Raw genomic sequence first — 25,113 nt, forward strand, 5'->3', positions numbered from 1 at the left:
TTCTGATGTTGGTACGCTTGAAGCTGTCCCAGAGGCTCCTTACACTATCTTCGTATTTTCGGATTCTTTTTTCATTTTGCTTTTCTGGTTGGGTGTTTTTTGCTTCTTCACATTTCAAATCTTTGCCTTGATTCTTGCGCTCCTCTGGTCTGCTGTTGGGAGTCTGTATAGTATTCGTTATTTCAGTCCGTGTATGCTTAATTTCTAGTTGGTTCTTTATCATAACATCGAGAGTCTCATTAGATTTCTTGAGGATCTCACTACATTTATCAGCGGCTTCTAGACAGTTCTTAAGAGACCTTAAAAGTGTGGTTCTGAACTCAATATCCTCCATTGACAGTTTTGTCCTGTTTCTTTGTCTCCGCATTTTGTTATGCTTTCTTGGTGCACCCCCTAGTGGTCTTTGTTTGCAGTCTTATAGTTAAATCTTGATTGTTGTAGCTAATTCCAGGGAGGGTTTGACCTCCAGGCCAAGTGGCTATGAGAATCAGCTGTGTCAGCAGTGAGAGAACTTCTGTCCTCTAGGGAGGTGCTAATCTGGCGTTTGCCTGAGGCTATCCGGCAAATGCCTCTGTGCAGGGCTTGGGCGGGGCGGGTCGCACAGGATCAACAGGGTGGGCCGGAGAGAGCAGTTATGGCGGCTCTCAGTCCTGTCCCCAGGGGCTCTGCCTCTCTGAGTCCCAGCAATGGCTGCAAAGCTCGGAGAGAAAGCTGCACTCGCTCTGACCGAAGCCAGGCAGTCCCGCTTCTCCCGTTTGAGTCTGGGTCCCTAAAGACTCGCCCAGATCTGGAGCTCAGAGTCTGCGACTCCTTCCCGATTGAAAACGCCAACCGCGCCCTCCGCCGCCAGCCCGCTCCGCGCACTCCGCACCTCAGAATTTGACTTCAGCTCTGCGCCTCCTCTGAGTGTCCGTATGCGTTTCTCTTTCCTCCTAGTTGTAGGACTTCCACTCAGCCAGCGTTCCTGTGGTTCTGGGTGATGTCCCTTCCGTTTTTTGGTTTCACTTTTGAAGTAGTTGTTCAAAGCAGCAAACTCCGGAGTTAACCTATGCCGCCATCTTGGTTCTTCCTCATTCTGGCCTATCTTTTAAAAAAGGCAGAAGAGAAGCATTCCTAGGCAGTTTTTTACTGCCTCTGTTCAGGAACTTGTTCTGTATCTGTCCTGTGTGAGCTCACTTCTGAAATTCTGTAGTTCCTGAAACGGTCTAGGTGGACGCACTGGGGGATCACGGGTGGGAGGAGTTGGGGGATGCTCCGATCCTCCATCTGGAGGGGTGTAGTTTTGCTTCCACAGAGTCGGAAGGTCTGTAGAAACCCCTCAATCTGAGACGAGGCGGGTTGCTCCCGCTGTTTGGCGCACGGCCATCGTCTAGCTTTCGTTTTGTTGAGTGTCTTTGTTTCCTGTGTTTTTCTTCTTATTTTATGGACTTACTGGACGGACGTTATGGGACAGACTCAAAATAAGTATTATGATTGATCATTTCAAAGAAATTAGGGGAGGCTATAGAGCTCCCTCAGGAATTGGGAAATTGTTAGGAATTGAATGGATTGTTTAAACTCTGAATGAATGTCTGGTGAAAGTGTAAATGTGGAGGGAGGGGGCCTGCCCTCTCCCCTCCTTTGTGTGGCTCCACGACTTCTGTCAGGCGGGCATCTGAGTAAGGATCTGTGAAAACAGGTCATCCCCTCCCCAAGTAAATGTGTCTGGGATTTCTGTGGATGTGTAAAGAGAAAAGCTGGCTTAAAACGAATGCGTGCATAGTCCGATTTTGGATAGAGTTTTGAGCTTTGCAAATGTGAAAGATGGGGCCCAAGACTGATTAAAGAAAAAATAAGGGGGAGATGCTGGAAACCATTTACTGTCTTCATTAGCTGAGTATAGACAGAGAACTTTGAAGCCCTAGCAAAGGTCAGGGCTGTGTACCACCCAGTTAATCTAGATACCACCCAGTTAATCTAGATAATGATAGCTGAAGCAACCTCCCTACCTTTAATCATGTAAATTGCCTAAGGGTCATGTTATGACCTAATCTGTCTTTATTGCTTAAATATGTATCTTTGTTGTTTAAAATTGTTTAACTAGTGAAATTTCTGTGTGTCTTAAAAAATTTGAATGTATTGCTAATCTGAGGAATGTTAATTATTTACATGTCACCTAAAAATTAAGGAACTGGAAAGCATGGCTTTGGTGTGATGGGAGGAAAGAGAAATGTTGCCTAACTTCTCCTTCCTTGGTACCCCTGAAATGTCAGAAGGTACTTCTGGCCTTGGTTTTTTTGATTTTTGGTTTTGGATTTGTTTGTTTGTGATGAGTACCATTTCTATCTGGATGAGACATAGGTCAAGAATCCTGTCCTGGGATGTGGGGAAGGGAGGGCCCCACATCTGTTCCTGTCAGGCCCCCATCAGGGGACTTGGGCGGTGTTCCTGTTATCTGCTCAAGATTCCAAGACTGTAAAAGTACTTGTTCACTGAAAGGGTGTAAGTGTAAATGTTTATTTGATGTTTTTATGTCTACTTGGGTATAATTATTTGTTCATGTAAGTGTGGAAGTCTGCGGGGAAAAAAAGCACACACTTGATTTCTTTAAGGCTGAGTGCCCTGGCTGATAGCAAAGCGCCCTGAGTGGCTGCCCAAGGGAGCTTGCTCTTTGTCAGGGGTGGAATCGGCCCGCCTAACTAGTAAACATCTCTGTTTGTTTGCTGGGGAAAAAATATGAAGAAACTGAGTCACAGAAAGGTTCAGTTACAAGGTCTCATGGGCTGTGACAGTGGAATTTAGAACCCCTGGGGTGTGTCTCCACAGTCTGAACTTCTCACCACAAATTTGTTCTCTTTGACCCTTGTTCACACTTCCATGTGTCCCTGGCTGATCACAACCTATGTCTCTCTAGCCAGAGGGCCGAGATATTGAATTCTGATTGCTCATCTCCTCATACATGACTTGACTGCCCCCCACTCCAGCTGTAGAGTCAATTGAGGAGCTTTCTAAAAAATAATGATGTATTAATGTCACACAGAGAAGTGCTCCTTTCACTGGTCTCAGGCTATGATTTGGGATTGTGCCAGTTTTGGAAGAGCACAAATCATCCCAGGTATGTCTTGAGAGCATTTCTCCTTGAGGCTCAGGTCCAGTATTGGGGTTGGTTGAAGAATAATATACTCCCAATCCCTGGGGCAAAGTAATTCTATCTTGCTGGAGTTTTCTTTCTGGGCTGCTGTGGGAACACACAGCACTGGCTCAGTTTGGGGAATGAGTAAGTGCATAACTCAGGACTCATCTAAATAAGATGTGGCATGAACTTCTGCCCCAATTAGTTGGAATCAGAAACATCATGGAAATAATGCAAAAATTCTTGGCCTGGAAGGGCAGAGCTGCGCAGGGGCAGGGGCAGGGCAGGGGCAGGGCTGGAGCCTATGTTACTGCTTATACTAGTTATGACACTGTCCCATGCCTTGCTGGGCCCGGCTCACAGCGCACAGAGAAACCTGTCAAAGGTCCCTGCTGTGACCACTAGGACACAGATGAAGACAGAAGATGGTGAGCTGTATGAAAGCAGCTGTGGGAGAAAGGAATACTCAGAGAGACAGGCTGAACCTCTAATCCACATGCCAAGGTGTGCAGACTCCCACATCTGCATTTACAACTGTGTAAAAAAAGAAAACCAGGATTTTATCAACATAGATTTTTTCAGCAACAGTTTATTGTTTTATAGCAATAATCTATTGAAAAAGTTTAATCTAATTTCTTACAAAATTTTGCATTTAATATTCTCAGATCACCCTATCTTGCATTTATATGACATATTTTCCCCAGGAATAGTTTTTTTCCCCCTGAAAAGTATGAATCATGTACTAAGTAGTATGTTAAATAAACCTCTAGAGGGTTTATTTTCTTCCCTAGACTGAGTTTTCAGGTATGAAATCCAGCAGAAGCTTTCTCCACTTTGAGTATAGAACTTCTGTCCCCTCAACATGAGGACTGTAGTGCTGACTATAAATGAGTGATCTCTGTCCTTCTTTCATGACACAGAACGTGTTTTCTATTCTCCAAATTCTCATATGAGCCACAGCATTCCTCTCTGAATAAAGGACTTCTCATAACTTTTCACTGAATCATTTCCCAAGGAAAAATTATTGGTATTCCTCAAGAGGTTTTAGTCTCCTAAATACTGGTCTAGTGGTTATTTCATCACTGAGTTTTCTTGTGCACACCATGCTTGGAGTTTGGCTGAATAAATGTTCATAGCAATTACAGACCTAGGGTTCTCCCAAGTGGGGTTTGCTCAAATTGTTTACCATGAATTATAAATGAAAGCATTCCCAGTGACTGCAGACTGAGGGGTTCTCCCCTGTGTGAATTTTCTAGTATGAAGCTGAGAGCTGTTGCTGCAGACTTCTGCATTCTTTATACTTCCAGTGTGAGTTCTCCCATGTCACCTACGGTCAGACGAGTGGCTGAAGGCTTTGCCAGAGAGATTCCACACAACTGGATTATCTTCCATCTACATTTGCACATGGAAGAGGAGTAAGAATGACTGCAGGACCTTCCACATTGATCACAGACAGTGTTTCCTTAATGTGCAAGTCCTTGCTGTTTTTTAATGTTAAAACTATGATTGAGTTTTCTTCTATATTCATTACTTATAATACCATGTCATCTCAGGTCAGAATATTTACTGAAGGCATTCAAAATTTTCTCTCCATTGTGGGTTCCTTCATGTCGTCTAAGGGCAGAACACTGACTGAAGGCTTTCCCACACAGATGACATCCATAAGGTTTCTCTCCTGTGTGAGTTCTCTCATGTCGTCTCAGGGCAGAACATTTACTGAAGGCTTTCCCACACTGACAACACTCATACGGTTGTTCTCCAGTGTGTGTCCTTTGGTGCTGTCTGAGGTTAGACGACTGACTGAAGGCTTTCCCACATATATGACATTCATAAGGTTTCTCTCCGGTATGAGTGAGACTATGTTTTCTAAGGTCAGAGCTCTGAATAAAGGCATTCCCACAGATGTGGCATTCATATGGTTTCTCTCCAGTGTGAGTCATCTCATGTCTTCTAAGGCTAGAGCAATTACTGAAGGTTTTCCTACATAGATGGCACTCATATGATTTAACTCTGGTGTAAAGTTGTTTATGTTGATTAACATATGACTGGTCACTAAAGGATTTTTGATATTGTTTGCTGATACAGGGTTTCTTTTCCATATGAGTTAACACATGTTGAGTCACTATGGAGCTATGAGTGAAATCTCCCAAATCATTATATTCATAGGGATCCTCTTGAGTGTGAAATTTCTGCTTTGGGGAAAAAGATGAAAGGCTGTTAATTGATTTGCCCACATAAGTTCATACATTCACTTCTCTACATATGAGTACTAAACTAATCTTTCAGCGATGGTATCCAATTAAAATGTTTCCAATGATGCCTACATATGCATGGTGTGTTACTCCACTCTACACACAGATTTTCTCTTTTGTAGCATCCCAACTACAGAGCTTATAGGTTAATTTTGAAAACTTCAATATGTTTCAAAGACTAGGTATACAAACAACATTTATGCAGTTGTCCTTTTTATTAATATCTCAGGTTATAGTTATGAGCTTAGGTTAATTCCTTCTCTACATTGAAACTACTCCAAGTTTTTTGCTCAGTAAAAGCTTTATCCCAAATTGACATAAATCACACTATTGTACTCAAGTACTAACATCCAATTGCCAAGTTTTAATTTGGATGACCAGAATGAACACTCATGAAACTTACCAATTGCATGATTGTAAATGTGTCCTTTCCACTGGTATGTTGTGTGGCTATCATTTCTTCATTTTGAATGGCACTTTCCCTGCCTAAAATAATTTTTAAAAAATTAGAATGGCTTTAGGGGAATGAAGATGTGAGTATGTCTCAAAAATTGGCATACTGATGGGAAATACTCTAAGGAAGTAGAAACACACCCAAAGGCACTGACAATTAGTAAAGATTTTCAGGATTGAAGTACAAAAAACATAAAATAGATGTTGGGTAGCAAAAGAGGGGGAAACTTTCAAAGGGAAGGATCAGAACAAGATTATTATGTGAAAGCTTAACTTCAATAGCATATGAAAATCCTTATCCCTTGAGCCAATGACAGGAGGACACATGAATTGTGATATATATATATATATATATATATATAAATGGAATAATGACAGCATCTGAATAATTTTGCTTCATTGTCCATCTACATTTTGAAAAATATCACTCAAATTTCCCAAAGCCTTTACTTGACAGTCTAAGGCAGTAAGGTGAACCTATCACATGCATGTCAGTCACCTCTGACAGGCGAACTCATTCTTTTGGTTGATTTTTCTTTGTTAAATGGCATTTAAATATATAAAATAAATATGAAAAATATAAATCTTTGTTTTACTATGGTTGCAAATATCAAAACATTTCTATATGTGACAGGGCACCAGAGGTAAGTTAGGGTTTTTCAAAATGCTGACACACCGAGCTCAAAAGGTTTGCCATCACTGGTCTAAGGACTTACTCAGTCATTGAGCAGACATCTCCTCACACTGAAGCCCTGACCCCTGCTGCTCACCTGCCATCTGGCCTTGGAGAAACCCAGTCCCTTCACTCCATAGCTCTTCTCCTTGCTCTAGCTGAAAAGTCACATCTGATTTGCAGATCCGATACCCTGTTTGTGAAAGAAAGTTATACGGATTTTGAGATATCTATATATATATAAAAGGCTAAGTGACCTCTGACTGTCCGACTGGCTGGTATGATGCACACTGACCACCAGGGGGCCGATGCTCAATGCAGAAGCTGCCTAGCTGCAGTGACTTCACAGTGGTGGTTCTCAGGTCACACACCCCAAAAACAGAGAGGAGAGAGCACGATCCCGGGGTGTGACACCTGAGAACTGCCCTCTTGCAATCCGGGACCCTCTGGGGGATGTTGGAGAGCCAGTTTTGGCCTGATTCCCACAGGCCAGGTTGAGGGACTTCACATGCTGGAGGGACCCTGCTCACTCTGTAGATGCCCTGTGAGCCATGGTGCTGCCCCAGGTGCGGCCGGCCGGGGAGGGACCATAGGAGGTTGGCTCCAGGGCATGTCTGGCCCATCTCACCCAGTCCCCATCTGCTGGCCACCTTCTAATTAATTTCCTTTCAATGTGCACAAATTCATGCACTGGGCACTAGTGTACTAATAAAAATGCATTCCCATCAAGTCCACGACAGGCTCCTGAGGAAGAATAAGATCACTGAAGGCCATGAAGGCACCAACACCTTTAACAAAGAACAGGTAAGAAATCCGAGCCCCATGTCCACAGTAGTAAGACCTCTGGGTGCTGATGTCCACCCTCACATTCAGTCAGAAAGCAGAATCTTCCATCTTTTCAAAAATGGGGAAATTACATGTCTCCAAAGTGACTTGAATATTATTTTCAAATGTAAGTTTCAAAAGAATAATCAAGTTTGTCATTTTCACTACTCTGGTCTTAAGTTCAGCATAGTGACTAGAACAGAATAATTATTTAGAAAATTTAATCTATTTAAGCATTAAAAAATATTCGTTGAACTCCCAGTTCTGTTCTGAGTGTTAGATACTGAGTAGTAAGAAAGACATTAAATTGGGATCAAGATTACATTCTAGTTGGGTGAGAAACTAGGTATAAGTAAATGAAAAGAGACAACTTTTATTCCATGTAGTTTTAAGGTCTATGACAGAATCACGGTAGAGAGAGGAGTGGGCTGTGTAAGCTATTCTAGATAATTGTTGAATGAATGAATGAATACCTATTTATAGACATACATACATACATAAAAGTTGACACACTCACCCAGGGAAACCAGGTGACTGATATTCTCTAGCATCACATCTCTGTACAGCTTTCTCTGGTGTATGTCCAGCAGGGCCCATTCTTCCTGGGTGAAGTCAACAGCTACATCTTCAAATATCACTGATTCCTGAAATATCAAGGACATTCTGGTTTCGACGGAGTAACCCCAGCCAATGTCCAGAGTAGGAGGGTAGAGATGGCAACCTAAGAAAGGGGGATGAGAAGCTGGGTATATAGCAAGATCAAACTGAAGTTGGGGTTCTCAGTGCTGAGCTGGCATCTGCCTTTCAGAGATATCACAGACATATTCATAGTCTGAACTAATAAGCCTTTGTTAAAAAGGAAAATCATATGAAATATGGTGTAATATAACCTTGAAATTTTCCAGAACTGATTTTTACTTCCAGACCCTTAAAAAGTTATAAGTAAAACTCACTTCCTGGTTAATGTCAAGTAATTTTACAGACTTCTAATTAAGGCAAACGATAACTGTGATTTGCCACTGTTGAATCATGACTATAGTTACATCATTCCCCTGCGTGAACCTCAGACTCCTTGTCTATGAAAGGGTTTAATAATGTGTTGTGAGTGTTGAAAGATTCCATGAACTAATCTTTTCTATGTAAACATGTATTAAATACATGCCATTGGTCTATAACTCACTAAAATGTCCAGGATCCTTGAAGCAATCTCTGGCATTCCTCAGAAATGAGTAAGTTTCACACAGCACTTGGTACCAGTAGGTGCTGTCTGTCTTATTGCTACAGAACTCAAGTATTCATAATAAACAACAGGTCAGATGGTCAGCAGCACAAGCCAGGGCTCTGAGAGGCTGTGCTGAAGGACAGTCCTAACCTGAAGGCCCTGTGGGATGAGGCCTCCCATCCTTGACTTTATCTGGGGCCTCAAGCAGCAGTTGTCACTGTGTCCTTTGTAGCTTTATCTTGTCTCCAGCTAATGGATAGAAGAGCCCCTGGACTGGTTTAGATCTATCTAGTTCTCCAACGATTTTCCAGGGTCCTACATTTGACTCTGCTCTACTCCCTGCCCTGCATGCACAGCTGCAGGTAAGGCATAAAAGTGCACATACATGAATTCCAGCTACCAAGTATGAAGGAAGAGTCAATTACAGAAAGACAAAATGTGTAACTGCCACAAGAATGATCATGAGAATTTTAGGTGTCTTCTAAGAATTTTTCAAAAGTGAAAATATATTCTAGCAAGACCTTCCATTTAACATGGAAAAAATAAATGAATGATTCCCCATGCTCACCAAGCACCTGTAACATTCAATGACTGGCCTCCCTGATGAAACCACTGCCTCCCCAGTCCTACTTCTCATTCATCTCTATTCACCACACCCACCCACCTCTGTAGTCAACAGCATGATTAAGGAGTTCATTATTTCCCAGTGAGGCCATGCACTGAATTAGAGAAAGCTTCTCTCATCTCTTCTGCACATGTACAACCTGCTGGAATAAATCAGTATGATGTTAGGAAGAATGTTAGTCACTGGGAGGTTCCTGACCCATTACAGCCATCTCAGAGTCCTGGGGAAATTTCACTGGAGCTCAGATCTCTGACTACCTCCCGATTGCTTAGGACAGTGATGAAGTAGGAGAAATCTGCCCACTGATGTCAACAGCAGTGTGATTCCAGTAGAAAGAGGCATTCCTACTCACCAGCGGCTGCATGGTCAGTGACTCAGTTGCCAGGTATCTTTCTCTGGGTTTTCACTCACAGACAAAAGGACACAGGCAAAGCTGAGGACAGAGAAAGAAGCCTTGAGACTCCAATCTTGTGCACAATATCCAGACCCTCCTGTCATGACACTCCAGTGTTCAGCTGCATGTGTTCCCTACTCCCAGCGTAACCAACAAACAGGCAGCAAGTCTTCAAGAAATGCAGAGGACTCTCCTCCTCTCCTAGGGCCACAAGAATGAAGACTATGAGTAGAGTTGATAATAAAAAGCAAAGAAACACAGAAACCTTATGGATAAGAATATCAAAATGTACAGAGGTTTTTATGCTAATTAGGCCATGGCATTCAGCTATTCAATTCCCTCCCTGACTTCCAAGTATAGTAATCCCTGACTCACACCATATGCAGACATTGGCATCCACCTGCAGGTAAGCACTGTGGAATTTCTCAGGTATCAGTACTGCCTTATGCACTAGCAGGGATTCTCCAACCTCCACGTAATCCTCTGGACCCTCATTTCCTCCTGCTCAAGTACCCAAGCAACTAAGAACGTGTTTTTTGATAGTTATCAATTCAACAACTTATTCCATTTGGAGGATTCAATGGTACCCATCCCATCCCAATCAAGTCCTTTAAATCTCTGCCAGAAGAAAGTGGCAGGAGGATATACATGAGTCATAGAGGCACTGGCATGTACTGCCTTGGTCCTCTAGGTCAAAGAAGCCCAGATAATACAGAATTGCTGGAAATCTACTTGGTCCATCTCATATTTTCATAAGGTGGTAGCTGAAATCCTATTCTGTATTAACCTTCATTAGCTGCAGTATCCCTGTATTTCAGCGTGCACACACGTATGCTTATGTGCATATGTATGTACAATAGTACACATAAAAGTGTGTGAGACACACACAGAGAAAGTATTTATAAACTCTAAATTCTCTCCTAAAATAGCAATAATCAGATGTATTTCATGGAAAATGATAATATAAACAAAAGTAGCATTAACTTACCCATTTGTACCTGAAGTTCAGAAAAACAAAACAAAACAAAACAAAACAAGTGACATAAACAGAAGTGATTCCAAAAACTTTAATACTATAATAAAGTTTAATTTAAAAAAATATATTTTTATTGATTTCAGAGAGGAAGGGAGAGGGAGAAATAGAAACATCAATGATGCATGTCGCCTACTGGGGAATGACCCTGAAACCCAGGCATGTACCCTGCCTGGAAAACAAATGGTGACCTCCTGGTTCATAGGTCAATGCTCAATCACTGAGCCATGCCAGCTGGGCACAAAGTTTCATTTTTCTGTATGTGAATTTCCAGTTGTTACTCTCCCCTTATTGAAGATTTTCTTTTCTACATTGTATTGTTTGAACTGTTTCTGGACTCCCTATTGCGTTTTAATGATCTATTTGTCTACTATTTCATCAACAGATTATACCCCCGATTATTCATCCTTTTAAGAGTCTCTTTCCAGAAGCCTCACTATTTTGCGGATTTTGGTTGTTATGGGCAGTACCATAGAGAAGCTAAAGCGAGGTCTATCCTGCTCTTTATTTTTAAGAGTACTATGATCTATGATATCATTCAGGCTGAGTCAGGGTGACTCCATATAAGTAAAAATGCTTGTGTTTAAAATGTATATTCAAAGGGCATATTTCTCAGGTATCTAGAGTGTGCATATTTTACCATTAAGAAATAGAAAAACAATGCACCGAAGGTCTCTTTAGATTTAGCTAATGAGGGACTCTCATAGCCAGTTAGCCTGGAGGTCAAATCACCCCCACTATTGCCGACAACAATCAAGGCTTAACTACAACAAGACTGCACACAAAGACCACTAGGGGGTGCACCAAGAAAGCATAAAAAATGCGGAGACAAAGAAACAGGACAAAATTGTCCATGGAGGATATAGAGTTCAGAACCACACTTTTAAGGTCTCTCAAGAACTGTCTAGAAGCCGCCGATAAATGTAGTGAGATCCTCAAGAAATCTAATGAGACCCTCGATGTTGTGATAAAGAACCAACTAGAAAGTAAGCATACACTGACTGAAATAAAGAATATTATACAGACACCCAATAGCATACCAGAGGAGCGCAAGAATCAAGTCAAAGATTCGAAATGCGAAGAAGCAAAAAACACCCAACTGGAAAAGCAAAATGAAAAAAGAATCCGAAAATACGAAGATAGTGTAAGGAGCCTCTGGGACAGCTTCAAGCGTACCAACATCAGAATTATAGGGGTACCAGAAGATGAGAGAGAACAAGATATTGAAAACCTATTTGAAGAAATAATGACAGAAAACTTCCCCCACCTGGTGAGAGAAATAGACTTACAGGTCCAGGAAGCGCAGAGAACCCCAAACAAAAGGAATCCAAAGAGGACCACACCAAGACACATCATAATTAAAATGCCAAGAGCAAAAGACAAAGAGAGAATCTTAAAAGCAGCAAGAGAAAGAAACTCAGTTACCTACAAGGGAATACCCATACGATTGTCAGCTGATTTCTCAACAGAAACTTTGCAGGCCAGAAGGGAATGGCAAGAAATATTCAAAGTGATGAATACCAAGAACCTACAACCAAGATTACTTTATCCAGCAAAGCTATCATTCAGAACTGAAGGTCAGATAAAGAGCTTCACAGATAAGGAAAAGCTAAAGGAGTTCATCACCACCAAACCAGTATTATACGAAATGCTGAAAGGTATCCTTTAAAAAGAGGAGGAAGAAGAAAAAGGTAAAGATACAAATTATGAACAACAAACATGCATCTATCAACAAGTGAATCTAAGAATCAAGTGAATAAATAATCTGGTGATCATAATAGAATCAGGGACATAGAAAGGGAATGGACTGACTATTCTTGGGGGGGAAAGGGGTGTGGGAGATGCGGGAAGAGACTGGACAAAAATTGTGCACCTATGGATGAGGACAGTGGGTGGGGGAGTGAGGGTGGAGGGTGGGGTGGGAACTGGGAGGAGGGGAGTTATGGGGGGAAAAAAGAGGAACAAATGTAATAATCTGAACAATAAAGATTTAATTAAAAAAAAAGATTTAGCTAATGATTAAGGACTGTGAAACCCTACAAGTTTCAAAAGCTTGGGGCTTCCTAGAATAAATGATTTAGCTTCACTATTGATTTTCCTACATGGACTATGAGCTTTAACTCTTTTGAAAATATTAAACATTTGACAGACTAAGGACATGATCTTAAGATAAATGGAGATATACAAAAGAACAAACAGATTTTGAAGAAAAATCATGCAGTATACATTCATTTTAAGTATAAGTAGTTGATGTTTTAAGAAGTGTCATCATCACCATCATCACCATCACCTTCATCCTCATCACGGAAGATTAGTGCCCCAAGACCAAAAAAATGTTGAACAAGTTTCTTCTGGACTGGATGGCAGAGGTAAGGGCCCAGGCTGGGGACACAGTCGGGCTTCCCCACAGGCTGGTGGTGTGCAGTGCTCAATGAGTGTGAAGTGCTCACAGCTGGAACACGGAGGATCACTGCTGTAATAACTTATATCTTCTTACCCACTCCCCTCATTAAAGCCAGACTGATGTCACAACCATTTAGCCTCTCATACGCAACGACTAAAACTCTGGTCCCATGTGTTACCAGAAGAGATGCCTTATAACAGGGGTCTCTCCCTGCAACATCCCAAAGTTCTGATAATTAAGGAACTAAAATTAATCGCCTTTAACTTGAATCAAAAAGTGCAATTACTGATGATAAGGACCCTGGACAATATCAGAGCTCCACGGATCCATTACATCTGCCCACTCTAGGAGCCTGGGGTGGCTTCTGTGTGAGAACAGCCATCCCAAGTACACCAAGGAGTCCCTCATGATTTCCCCAAGAGGGTCCGTACATACCCTGAAAGGTGTCAGGTACACATCTCCATGGTTCAGAATGTTCAGCGAGCATCTTCCCCTGCTGAAAAGCTCTGCAGAGAAGGAAAGTGACATTCATCTCTAAACCCCAGGGAAGCCCAAGGTTCCACCTGTGACTCTGCTGCCCTCTGCGGCCACAAGGCCAGAAAGTGGTTGGATGCTTCCTGCTCCAACTGTGCCCTGAACTCTGATATCCCTCAAACACCTGCTCTACCCTGAGCTTTGCAGCACCTGCTCTTCTCAGAACAGCGAGAACATCTGCCCCCTGGATGTTGGTCCACACCTGGAAATTTGAGTCTTCTCTGCAGTGCACAGGGAGGAGAGTCTTCAGCATCACAGAAACAGGCAGCGTCTAGTGGACACCATGCTCTGCTCTCTGCCCGCCGTGTGCCTGTACAGGGATGGAAACCTGAATCCTTGGCCTTCCTGGGTGAGTGAAGAGGTCTGAGGCACGGAAGAGTTGTTTAAATGTCTGGATTCTGGACATTATTTTTTCTTATTTTCCTCTGAGTCACTCAACAGGGAGGACAGGCCTTTTGATCCGATCTGGAAGAGAAACAACAGATTAATGCAAGGATCTGATAACTGGGAAAAGGTAGCCACTCCCCAGGACAGTTCACTACCCAAGATGCTCTATAATACAGTTTACTGATGGGGGTTATCCAGAGAATATGGATAATCCCAGAAGAGGGAAGGAAGAGTTAGGAAAACTAACAAGGCATTGGCCATGGGATTATGTTGGGTTTTGATTTCAAGGCAAATTTAGGTTTAAATGTAAAATCTTTTTTCATCTTTAGAATTTTTCTTCTAATGAAATACAGGGCTCTCTGGGGAAGCCCTATGCACGTGAAACAGGACATCCCTGTGTGTGGGAGGAATGCACCTAGGAGTCGTGCTGTGTGCCTCCAAGTGGCAGCATCAAGAAAGGTCCTGCGTGGATGAGAACTATGAACTATGTAGAAGCCATGAACTTTCTTAGATCGTGGAGAACCTCCGCCAGCTCCCACACATGTTCCAAACGTACTGTGGAAAACAGTCATCATGTTGAGCCAGGCAGAGTGCCTGCTGCAGACATATATTTCTCTCTAAACAATCACCATGAATTCATGTGATTTAAGGAGAACTAAACTCAATGAAAAAAAGATGCAGCAGCTATTAAAAAGGCTCAAGTATAAAAGAGGTAGAAGTGAAAAGTTATTGAAAGGTAATAGTCAAGAAATCCTTTGCCTGTAGCAGAACATTATTTTAAAATTATTCAACAATTTCAGTAATGGACAGCTTACAAATTATTAAAATCCCCCAGGCCCAGGGAACAAGCGTAGAAAGCTAGAGAGGAGGTCCAAGCCTTCTGGAGCCTTTGCAGTATTTTCTAAGTGTGCTACAGAACCACAGAACTGCTCATGCTGCTCCACAGGCCTGCGGGCGTGGAACAGGGCAAGGAGGGGCTAATGCAGGCTCCCAAAACAGCCCCAGCTCCCACCAACAGCCCCAGGCTCAGAAGCGGGATGCCAGAAGTACACACCTGAAGGTGGCAGAGTGGAACACAAGGCAGAAAGTGCAGCAAGACAGGGCCAGGAAAGGCTTTAGTCTTAATGTTCGTAGTAGGTGGGGCTTTGGGGGACTGGTGGGCAGGACATGGTCATTGAGTCCAGACACCTTCCCAGAGGCCAGATCCCCTGTAAGGCACACACACAAAACATGTAAATGAATCAATATAAGAGTTGTCTCTGAATGGCAGATTGTTTTCCAGATATATTTTTATATTCTATTAGAGGCCCAGTGCATGAAATTAGTGCACTGGTACAGTCCCCAGCAGCTGCTGGCCGGATACTCCCTCCCTTCCCCTGGCTGGCCCTGCCCCCTGGTAGAACTCCTGGTCAAGGGAACAATTTGCATACCACCCTTTTATTATATAGGATCATTTTTTACTCATTTGTATTTCAGCATTTTGGAACAATTAACACATCTAAATAAAAATTCATTTAATGTGTAGATTACAGAGGAAATTCAAATGATGGCTTATTCTACACCATCCTTTTGGTAATAAGCAATATGTATAGTCAACAAATAATGAGCCATTTTGAAAGTCATACAGTTACTAGACAAAGTCCAGGCAAGAGGAGGTGTTTTTTTTTTACATTAGCATATATGTTTTCATATAGCACGCAGACTTTTGAAAGAAAACAGAAGTTTAGTGAGAGTTTCTGCTGGGCCTACACACATTTGCTCCTATTGGATGCTATTAAGAGGGTATTAATATCATCTAATAAAGTTTCTATTACTCACTAAAGACTATGAACTTAAAAAAAACTCCTTGCCACAACTGTTGACACTAAGCATTTCACAGATATCCTCCCTTGAAGAATAGAAAAAAAATGTGATTATTTCCACTTTAAAATACTGCAAGAAGTTTAGTAAGGCCAAGTATGTACCAAGCAAATTTCTCCTGCTCCTGAGTGTCTCTGTCTTCCTCCCACTCCTACTCCCTGATCCTTATTCCTTCTCCAAGTTCCCTTCACAGAATCTGCCCTCTCCTCATTGGGGAGATGCTTTTGACATACCCTCAGTTGTGACTGTTGGGCAGGCAAGGAGGCTAGCAGGAGAGGCCAGTAGAGAGGAGCAGCACTGTCCTCACAGGAAGGACAGGCATGGATGGGAGAGTGGCAGGGTGTGCCCTTCTCACCCCTGCCCTTAAAAAGTACAGCTTAGCCCCCACCCACTGGTGTGGCTCAGTGGTTGAGTGGCGATCCATGAACCAGGGGGTTACAGTTCAATCCAGGTCAGGGCACATGCCTGGGTTGCAGGTTCGATCCCCAGTGTGGAGCGGGCAGGAGGCAGCTGATCAATGATTCTTTCCCATCATTGATGTTTCTATCTCTCTCTCCCTCTCCCTTCCTTTCTCTGAAATCAATAAAAACATATAAAAAATTTTAAAAAGTACAACTCAAATTTCGTACCACTGAGCAGGAGCCACTTCTCCCATCATTCATGGCTTTAATCACAATGATGTCAAGTATTTAATTCCTCTTTCCCAGAATATCACATAAACTATCAGCCCTAGCTGATCTGGCTCAGTGCATAGAGCATCAACCTGTGGACTAAAGCGTTCCAAGTTTGATTCAGGTACCTAGGTGGCAGGCTGGATCCCTGGCCCTGGTTGGATGCATGCAGGTGGCAACCAATTGATGTGTTTCTCTCGCATCGATGTTTCTCTCTCTGTCTCTCCTTCCACCTTCCACTCTCTCTAAAAATCAATGGAAAAAATATCCTTGGGTGGGCATTAACAACAACAACAACAACAACAAATTATGACTGCTGGCAGACCTAATTAGCAGCACCGGGAATCATGAAAATAGCTCTGAGCAACGTAGAAGCCAGATAAGCTCTCTTCCCACAAAATTCCATGACAACCCAGCCTATCCTCGCTCGATTTCAGATACAGGACACAGACCTCGCTGGAAATTTTAGTTCACAGCCAGCCAACTTAAAAGATTACGCAAGGGGAGGAACATGTTGAATGTTTAACTCATTGATGAAAATCGGCTTTGACTGTTCGTGTAAAGTAAATCACCAATATGCTTACACATTGAAATAGTGTATGATTATCTGCTCAGCACCAAGGAGTGTCTTCCGATCAGAACCTCCTCATCGGAACCGGACAGAATACGTGTCAGTGGAACAGAAGCTGTTGATTGACAACGGAACTCCAATGACGCTGGGATCTGCCTTCCTTTTGCCCGGGTGCTGGCCAAACCCCTCCCACTGGCCTGTCTCCTCCCTGCGGTCCCGGTCTCTCTGCTCCTACAGCACTGCTCTCTGCCCAGGTCGCATCTTCCACCCCCATTGCCTTTCCCTTCTTCTTCCTGCCCCTCCGGGTCTTTCTCGCCGCCCAGCCGACACTCGTGCCCCGGTGGGATGAGGAGGTCCCGCGCAGGAAGCGCACTCCCAGTGGGACAGGATTGTCAACACTAAGCCTGACAGCTAGGCCGGTGGGCGGGGCTTGAGGGCCAAGGAACCGGAAGTGCCCAGGACGCGGTGGGCTCCCGGAAGGCGCCCCGATTTGGGGGGCGGGATCTCAAGGGGGCCTGCGGGGTGCAGATCCCCAGGTCGAGGCCTGCGGGGCGGCCGGCGCTGCGCGGTGCGGAGAGGAGACGGTGCAAATGGCCCCGGCAGGCAGGGCAGGGCGGGGCGATTTTACCTGCAAGGGAGCGGACCGGGCCCGCAGCTCCCCGACTCGGCGGGGCTCCCCGCGGCTAGGGCGGGCGGGCGGGGCGGGCGCAGTTCCTCCAGGTCCCTGGGTCCCGGGCTGCGGGTGTGGAGGACGCGGCGCTGGGGTATCCACGAGCGATCCTGACCTGGAAATACCAAAACTCGCTCCCGCCAACGGAGCCGTAGAGCGGGAAATCTGCTTCCGGGTCGGCAGGAAGCTGCGAGCCGAAGGGGCGGGGCCTGCCAGGGCGAGCTGCGTCTGCAGCGCTTGGGGGCGGGGCCTGGCGTCCCTCAGTCCCGCCCTGCTGCAGGCACTTCCGGGCGCGGAACCTGCGTCTCCTGTCTCCTTCCGGGTGAGGTGGGTGTCCCTTGGGCCGCCGCCCACCCTGCCTGGCGTTCAGTGAGTCGCCGGCTTTATTATAAAAACGGTGAGTTGTGGAGCTGCTGACACCGAATGCGGAGGCACTTCCTCGTCCCCCCCTTGAAAACGGTGTCAGTCAAACCCTCTGTGAACACGTGCCACCAGGGAAGGTCGCTGTGGGTGGATCCTGAACATCTGAGGTTCCCCCCATGTAAACTTCCTTATTCTTCCCTTTTCTTTTTCTTTAAAACATATTTTTATTGATTTGACAAAGGAAGGGAGAGGGAGGGAGGGAGAGGAACGTCAGTGATGAGAGAGAATCATGGACCGGCTGCCTCCTGCACGCCCCCTACTGGGGTGGAGCCGCAAACCAGGCGTGAGCCCTGCAGGGGATGGAGCTGTGACCTCCTGGTTCCTAGGTCGCCGCTCCGCCCCTGAGCACGTGGCCTGGCTGTTCTTCCTTTTCCGACGGGAGCTAGAACAGGAGCACCAAACCTGCCAGCTTGAAACGAGCATTTCACACCGACAACCTCAGAACTTGGTTTCCACTTTGTTCTCAGTTGCAGGGACTTAAGGGGCCCCGTGGGGCAGGAAGGACGGGGGTGGTGAGCAATTGCTTTAAAAGAACAAAATCACTGCCTGTGTGTGAGTATGTATGTGCACATGTGTGTGTATGTATGTATGTATCCCTTTCTCCTTCTTTACATTTAATGTTATAGTTCACAGTTCTTGAGATGTATACATTCAGATATTTTTGAGGCAAATATAGATGGTATCCTACAACTTGCACAAGTCTTTATTTTCTAAATATTTGTAATTTCACATTTTCCCTAATTTTTACTCCCTGTTATCTGAAAGAGTATTTTTAATTTGAAAAATGTGCTCCGTAGGAGATAGGTAGATTTTGCTTTCAACAATGAGAAATCCATTTTTCATTCTTTTTAGACACACACAATTGGAATATCTTTCTCACTTGAACATTTAGGAGCAGTGTAAAACTGGATTTTCACATTTCAGTTGCCTCACTTAAGCCTTTAATAAACTTTAGTGTGAAATATGTGAGTTAAAATTTCCTGTGTAAATTCTGAAGTTCGGGGTAGAGAAAATTTGGCAAGGTTACACATCCCAGCTATTCATGCTGCAGAAATATCTTAAAGGTATTTCCAAAGAAGAAACCTTCTGGTTTTCTAAGGGCTAATACAAGTTTCTCCAACTTTCATTTAAAAAAATATTTAGACTCAAAAGGTTTTGTGTTGGCTCCTGCAGGGCAGGGATGCCCTCGCTTTGGCCTCAGGCAGGGGAAGTGGTTGCTGGGCCCTTGAGGGCACTTTTGAATGTTTGCAGAGACTGAGCCTGAACAGAGATGCTCTCCCCAAATCTGCCCTGCGGACCTGTGCGCATCCCTGCCTCCAGCAGACCTTGATCGTTCCAGGAAACGCATCAGTTTCAGGAGCTTTGTCAAAGCAAATGTGTTTCTAGTTCAACTTGGCAGCCCAGGTCCTGGAAAGACTGGAAAATTTTCTCCTTCGGGCGCCTTGGACCTGATGTTTTCTAAAATAGGTGTGCAGTGATGGCTTCCAAAGCCCGCCCGAGCCTCTGGAAGGTTCTACATTTCGGTGGGTGCCACAGAAATGCTGGTGCTGCTGGAAGGCACAGAGACAGGGATCAGGCAGCCCAGCTTGGCTTGGTCTGGAGGATCTTCCTTTGAGACGTCACATTCAAAAGGCTGTTAGCAAGGGGCGTTAGTTTCTAACCACATGGACACATCCAGCATCTTGCTTGAGTAGCTTCATGAAATGGAAGCAGATTTCACCCAGGGGGAGGATTCCCATAACATCCCTGATGATTGAGCCTTGGGACTGGCACATCATTTGGGCACTATCTCATTGGTTACACGTGTCATCTCCTTCAGTGGGGAGGGGTTGACACAAGGGCATACACACTAGGATGGAGATTAGTGAGAGCTGTGTTGGGGCTGCCACCAGGAAAATGCACTCACTGTTCCAGACCTGAACCAAAGCTGTTGCCCTATACCTTGGCACTCAGGGCAAGCAGACTGGGTTATTCGCATGTGCCCACTTTTTTTTTTCCCACATGTCATTACATCCCTATAATTTGTATTGCAAACATCTTCCCTCCCTTCTCTCTGTATAGTTTGGAGCCTCACTGAACCTTGATTGCCGGGGTCCAACCCCAGCAGGTCCAGGGGTTCCCAAAGGCGTAGATGGAGTCGGCGAAGAAGGAAGGACACGGAGACAGTGTTCAGTTGATCAGCAGCCTAGCCAGGATCTCTAGCCAGGATCTCCAGCCAAGTTCTGGTCTGGATCTCCAGAGAGGTTCTGCTGTTTATTGTCTTGTTACATCCGTATTTATACCAGTTGATTTTAATCCTGTCAATTTCTATTACAAAGGTTAGGGCGTTTCTTATCTCCATTCCAGGGAGTAAAGATAAGCATGATTGTTTGTAGTCAAAGTGATTATCTACCCGCCTGGTACTTAGTTAAGGAGTTTCATCCTGTCCCTAACTTCAGGGAAAAATCCCTACCTGGGGAAACAACCTTTCTCGGAGAGGTGACCTTGGTTAAAACATACAGTGCTAAAGGGAGCAAACATATTAAGAACAGTATGCTATATACGCCAGGTCCCTTGAAACATATGCTGTGCAGATGTTTCTTTCCTGCAGCGACTGTGTCAAGCAGCAAGGATGGACCGGCTTCTGGCACTTGATTACTGCAATAGCCTTCTTCCAAATTGGTCTCTCTATCATCTTATTCACCCAGGCTAATCCCTGAGTATTCCTTATAAAACTAGAATCCAGTTATGCATGGATTAAGGTGTGTGCTTCCCCTTCCATGCTGCAAACACACACACACACACACACACACACACACACACTTCCTAACACTCATAAAAGTCAAACATGACATTTATTCTAGTAAGTCAGAGAATTTAGAATATGCTAATATTAGAACTAGAAAGAAGCCTAGGGATGATCTAAGTTAACATTTTTCAGTGAGTATTCCAGAATAAATTTCAGAATCGCTACCTGGGAAATTTGTTAAAAATGCAGACTTCCAGACTCCCTCCACCTGACCAAACTAATTTTCTTGGAGCAGATCTAAGTGTGCATTTGGAAGCCACTTTCCCAGTTGGTTTTATGCACAGTAATGACTGAGAGTCCCCTGATCTACATTCAACAGATGCTGCTGAGATGTGAGGAGGACCAGACCTCTCCTTAGCATCAGGTCTAGAGAATTAGAAGTTAAATCCAGACCCACTGCCTCCACGTTCATCATCTCACTGCCCTGCACTTTGACAGCTGATGTGGAGGACCTGGGAGGATATGGCTGCAGGACGCAACAGTCTCCTCAGCTCTGGGGAGCAGAGCATGGTCCTGGCAAATAAGCTCACACATTATCGGGGAGGTGAATGTATGTTCAGCAAACTAACATGGTAAAGTGAACACTATATGGAAGCAGAGCACCTGGACATTCAGACCAGGAGTAGTGGGGATGGAGGGTGGGGGGAGGGCATTAGTTATTAGCAGGGCTAATAAAGCCCAGGAAGTGTTCACTAACGAAGTGTCTAGTCACTGACTAAACTGGCTGGTTTCTCAACATAGTCTGGCTCTTTGTAACAACATAGAGAGCTCTTTGTTCATAGACCTTAATCTGTTGCCAAAATGTTTGTACCTTATGTTCCCATTTCACAAGGATTTCTGGTCAAAACTGTGCACCCACATCCTCCTAATGAACCAAGTGTCCAACAAAACAAGGATTTTTGGTCTCCTTATGAAGGCCATTGTGTCTTCATAGGACCTCTCTGTCCAGGAACATCCCTAATGAGGTATGGAAAGGCACTTACTACCCAGACACAGACATTCCACTGCTGTGAGAACCGCAGACGGAAGTTTTCTCTGCCTCCTGGAAACGAAGCCAAGCTTTCTCCTCTCGGAAGCCATGAGGATTGCTGTCTTCCTCTGTACCGTTCTTCTCTCTCTGAGCCAAGTTCCACCAGGTAACCAAATGAACTCTGCAGAGCCTTGGTAAGGGCGAAGTGCCTGGACCTCATGGGGATCCAGTGCTCAGAGCAGAAGTCTGTCACCTGTGCCCTGTGGAGGGTCCCATAGCAAACTTGGAAGACCTGTTGGCTGCGAGCCCTCAACCACTTACCTGCAGCCACGTCTCTTTAGTTCTCCACAGCCACTCAGATGAAAAGAAATTGAAGGTGTTTCAAGTGCTTGAAACCTTATCTTCTCCATTTCTAAAAATAAAATTAATTAGGCAAATTTACTAGCAGTTTCTAGACCTAGATAACAAACAAACAAACAAACAAAAAAATGGTGAGTTATCCTACTAAATGTGGCCTCCAGAAATCCTCCGCTTACTTTCACCAAAAGGTCTGCAGAGGCCCAGTTACCCCAAGATGCTGGCATGAGAGCTACACCAGAGCTTTAGGGCCCCAGGCAGAAGGGATTAGTGAGGGGGGGATGGATTTGAAAGGTGTACTGTGCGTCTAAGAATTCTCCAACTTGTGCCTCCATAATGTTGGTCCCCCGGGCTTGGCTCTGCCCAGTGATGCTCCATCTCCACACTTGGCTTTTCCTCTTCCTTTTCAACATCTAGTTAAACAAAGGGATCAGAGACTACACTGCACTAGAGTGTATCTTCCTGCACTCAACATGCACAGGTGCATCCCAGGTGCGAAGCATCTGTGGGCATCTCCTTGCTTTCACCCAAGGAGATGACCAGACACCCAAGATAGACCAGGAAATTCCCTACAACTCCTGGGTGTGTAGGCTCTTGGGTGTGTAGAATAAGCAACCTATTGCTCTAGATCTAGTGGAATATCTTATCTTTTCCTGAGAATTCAGGCCCTCAAGGGTCAGGGAGGAGTATCCAAGTAGTCAGACGTGTAAATGTGGACAATCCTCTTATATTTTAAGGAATTTTTAGTTGCTATGCTTTCTCCTGTTTGAAAAAAGACACTTCCCCAATTTTTCAACAGAAAATATGCTTGGGGGCATGCCTATTCTTGGTGAATCCAGACTTGCCTGTCAAAATCCATGTTTTAAAGGAATACTTACTGTGAACAGGTAGATAGTACTTTGGGTTTGGGAGGTTGTGAGTTCAGCTTGTGAGGCAAATATCAACTCGATTTTAGAACTACTCTGGAGGTTGCAGTTGGGGGAGACTGGAGGTGGGAAAACAGTTCTATTTCTCAGGTATCTGCTAATTAAGCACCGCTGTGCACCCGTACTAGGAAGCAGCATATGAGGGAAAAAGGATGTGATGGCCCTTCACTTCCACAAAGTCATGGGTCAGCCATCTTCATTGCCAGGGAACAGACAAAAAGCCCCAAACACAGCATTTGCATGTGGTAGAGGAGAGGTTTCCTACGTGGGACCTTTAGAAAATGACTAAAAGAAAGGTAAATCAAGAACAATGTGATATTTGAGAGCCCAGGTCCTGAGCCCTAGGGGACCTGACTGGGAGTCAGAACCATGGCACCTGTTTAGTACTAAGAGTGCTAGAGGCTCCCTGTCCACCTGACTCTCCCTCAGTGACAGTCTGCGTGTGTGTGCACGTGTGTGCAAGTGTGTCTCTGTTTATGTGTGGAGTGTGCTGACTACCCCACACTCTATAAGGGAATGAATGGCCCCAAAAGTAAGAAAAATACCTTGGATGTTACTTGGCTTCTTACACACACAGGTAACAGGGGGTCATATTTTTATAGAGCTCCTTTGTGATATAAAAGGAAATGTTCAGTTGTCAATTGCCACAAAACAGCACACTTACCTCCAAGGTGTGTGCCATCAAAGTGACAACACATGTCTGTACCAACATGCTAAAGGATAAAAAATAGCTCTGCATTAACCAAGTATTGCACAACTCTTTGCTGAATGCCTATGATGTGCCAAGACTTGAGCTGAGCTCTGGGATATACATACAGAAAAGAGTAAGGTGTTCATCACCCAGCAGTGGGGTCAGGTGGAGGCAGGACAGGAGAGTAGAATGCAAGACGTGCCCCAATAGAGGCACATCTCAGCGTGACTTCTAACGTGTCACAGGATATGCCAGTGCTTCATCCTCTCATATTCTAACCTCAGATGACCCTTCTAGTGGCAACAGGCCAGTTCTAGCCCAATTTCATTGGGGCCCATCTACACAGTAGTTGAGCTGGTTGCAGACAGAAGGAAGAGATGTGCATCCCAGGGAATGAAAAACTCAGATTTCAAGTGATTTCTACACAGTGCTCAACAATGACAATGGTCACTGATTTAAAAACAACAATATACCCTTAAATTATTTCTGAATTTCATCTATACAGTAAAAATGCGATGTTGCGTATTTAATCTTCATAGCCATTAACCAATTGCTTTGTGAACACTGAAGAGATAAATTCAATGTAATGCATCTGGGTTTCGAGAGGTATTTTCTGGATGTATATAAACGCTCTATAATGATTAGAAGCTATCCAAGAACTGGCCTTTGGTTCCAGAATAAGGAGACCTGGGCACGCTGGCATTGATACCTCTTACTATCATTAGCAGTCCAGGGCTGATTTAAAATGAAACTCAACCTGTGCATCAGCATGAGGAGCTACTCGGGAGTGAGAAGGGCTGGGAGAAGCTGGTGCTTCTGCCTGGAAATGCCAAAGGGGCACAGCTCCCCAGCCTGGCCTGTTGTTACTTAGACACATTCCCCCAAAATGCCAAGAATCCAAATCTTTGTGGGAAAGCAGATTTTTAAGTGTTGGCTTTAGGACTCAAACAGCAACGGCAATCAACACAACATAATTTTGAGACACGCTCCCCCTCTGTGTGCTTCAATAGACTTCAGAGAGATGACTCAATAGTTACAATAACCCTCTTCTCTCTGCAGCCCGGGGCAAATTCAAGGAGATCTGTGAGCGTCCAAATGGCTCCTGCCAAGTATTCTGCCTCGAAACAGAAGTCCAGGCTGGGAGATGTCTAAGCGGCCAGCCGTGCTGCCTGCCCATGGGACACCAACCACGGATCGACCCGACGATACCCCCTCAGTACTGAGGCCTTTCAAAGGGTTTTGCTTGTTTGGATGTTTCATTCTCTGGTTCTC

General features: G+C 44.4%; 2 protein-coding genes across 3 annotated transcripts; one reads left to right on the plus strand and one right to left on the minus strand.

The window, feature by feature from the left end:
- Positions 1-3,674: 3,674 nt before the first annotated feature.
- Positions 3,675-15,122, minus strand: LOC308514786 (uncharacterized protein). 2 transcript variants are annotated; one of them, XM_081085090.1, is made up of 8 exons: positions 14,969-15,122; positions 13,730-13,992; positions 13,429-13,499; positions 9,515-9,595; positions 7,833-7,959; positions 6,588-6,683; positions 5,768-5,850; positions 3,682-5,304 (listed from the first exon to the last, which is right to left on the minus strand). In XM_081085090.1, the coding sequence occupies exons 4-8, from the start codon at positions 9,524-9,526 to the stop codon at positions 4,657-4,659; spliced, it is 966 nt and encodes a 321-aa protein (XP_080941216.1). In that variant the 5' UTR covers positions 9,527-9,595; positions 13,429-13,499; positions 13,730-13,992; positions 14,969-15,122; the 3' UTR covers positions 3,682-4,656. The 2 variants fall into 2 exon arrangements, with proteins under 2 accessions (XP_080941215.1, XP_080941216.1); XM_081085089.1 differs by lacking the exons at positions 13,429-13,499; positions 13,730-13,992; positions 14,969-15,122 and having other exon boundaries at positions 3,675-5,304; positions 9,515-10,388.
- A 2,881-nt stretch (positions 15,123-18,003) lies between these two features.
- Positions 18,004-25,113, plus strand: DEFB108B (defensin beta 108B). Its single transcript, XM_081084167.1, has 3 exons — positions 18,004-18,083; positions 21,832-22,033; positions 24,901-25,113. Exons 2-3 carry the CDS (start codon positions 21,865-21,867, stop codon positions 25,062-25,064), a joined length of 333 nt encoding a protein of 110 aa, XP_080940293.1. The 5' UTR covers positions 18,004-18,083; positions 21,832-21,864; the 3' UTR covers positions 25,065-25,113.

The sequence above is a fragment of the Myotis nattereri genome, assembly GCF_964212035.1.
Source record: "Myotis nattereri genome assembly, chromosome: 2".
In the NCBI taxonomy this organism is placed as follows: Eukaryota; Metazoa; Chordata; class Mammalia; order Chiroptera; family Vespertilionidae; genus Myotis; species Myotis nattereri.

What these genes read in the sequence shown, in the direction of transcription:
- LOC308514786 (XM_081085089.1), bottom strand. An exon ending in CAGTCACCTGGTTTCCCTGG is followed by an intron (nt 6,684 to 7,832) that starts GTGAGTGTGTCA and finishes TTTCACAAACAG; the next exon opens with GGTATCGGATCTGCAAATCA. An exon ending in CATTTACAATCATGCAATTG is followed by an intron (nt 5,305 to 5,767) that starts GTAAGTTTCATG and finishes TTTTCCCCAAAG; the next exon opens with CAGAAATTTCACACTCAAGA.
- DEFB108B (XM_081084167.1), top strand. Translation starts at nt 21,865, where the DNA reads ATGGAAAGGCACTTACTACCCAGACACAGACATTCCACTGCTGTGAGA. An exon ending in TCTGAGCCAAGTTCCACCAG is followed by an intron (nt 22,034 to 24,900) that starts GTAACCAAATGA and finishes TTCTCTCTGCAG; the next exon opens with CCCGGGGCAAATTCAAGGAG.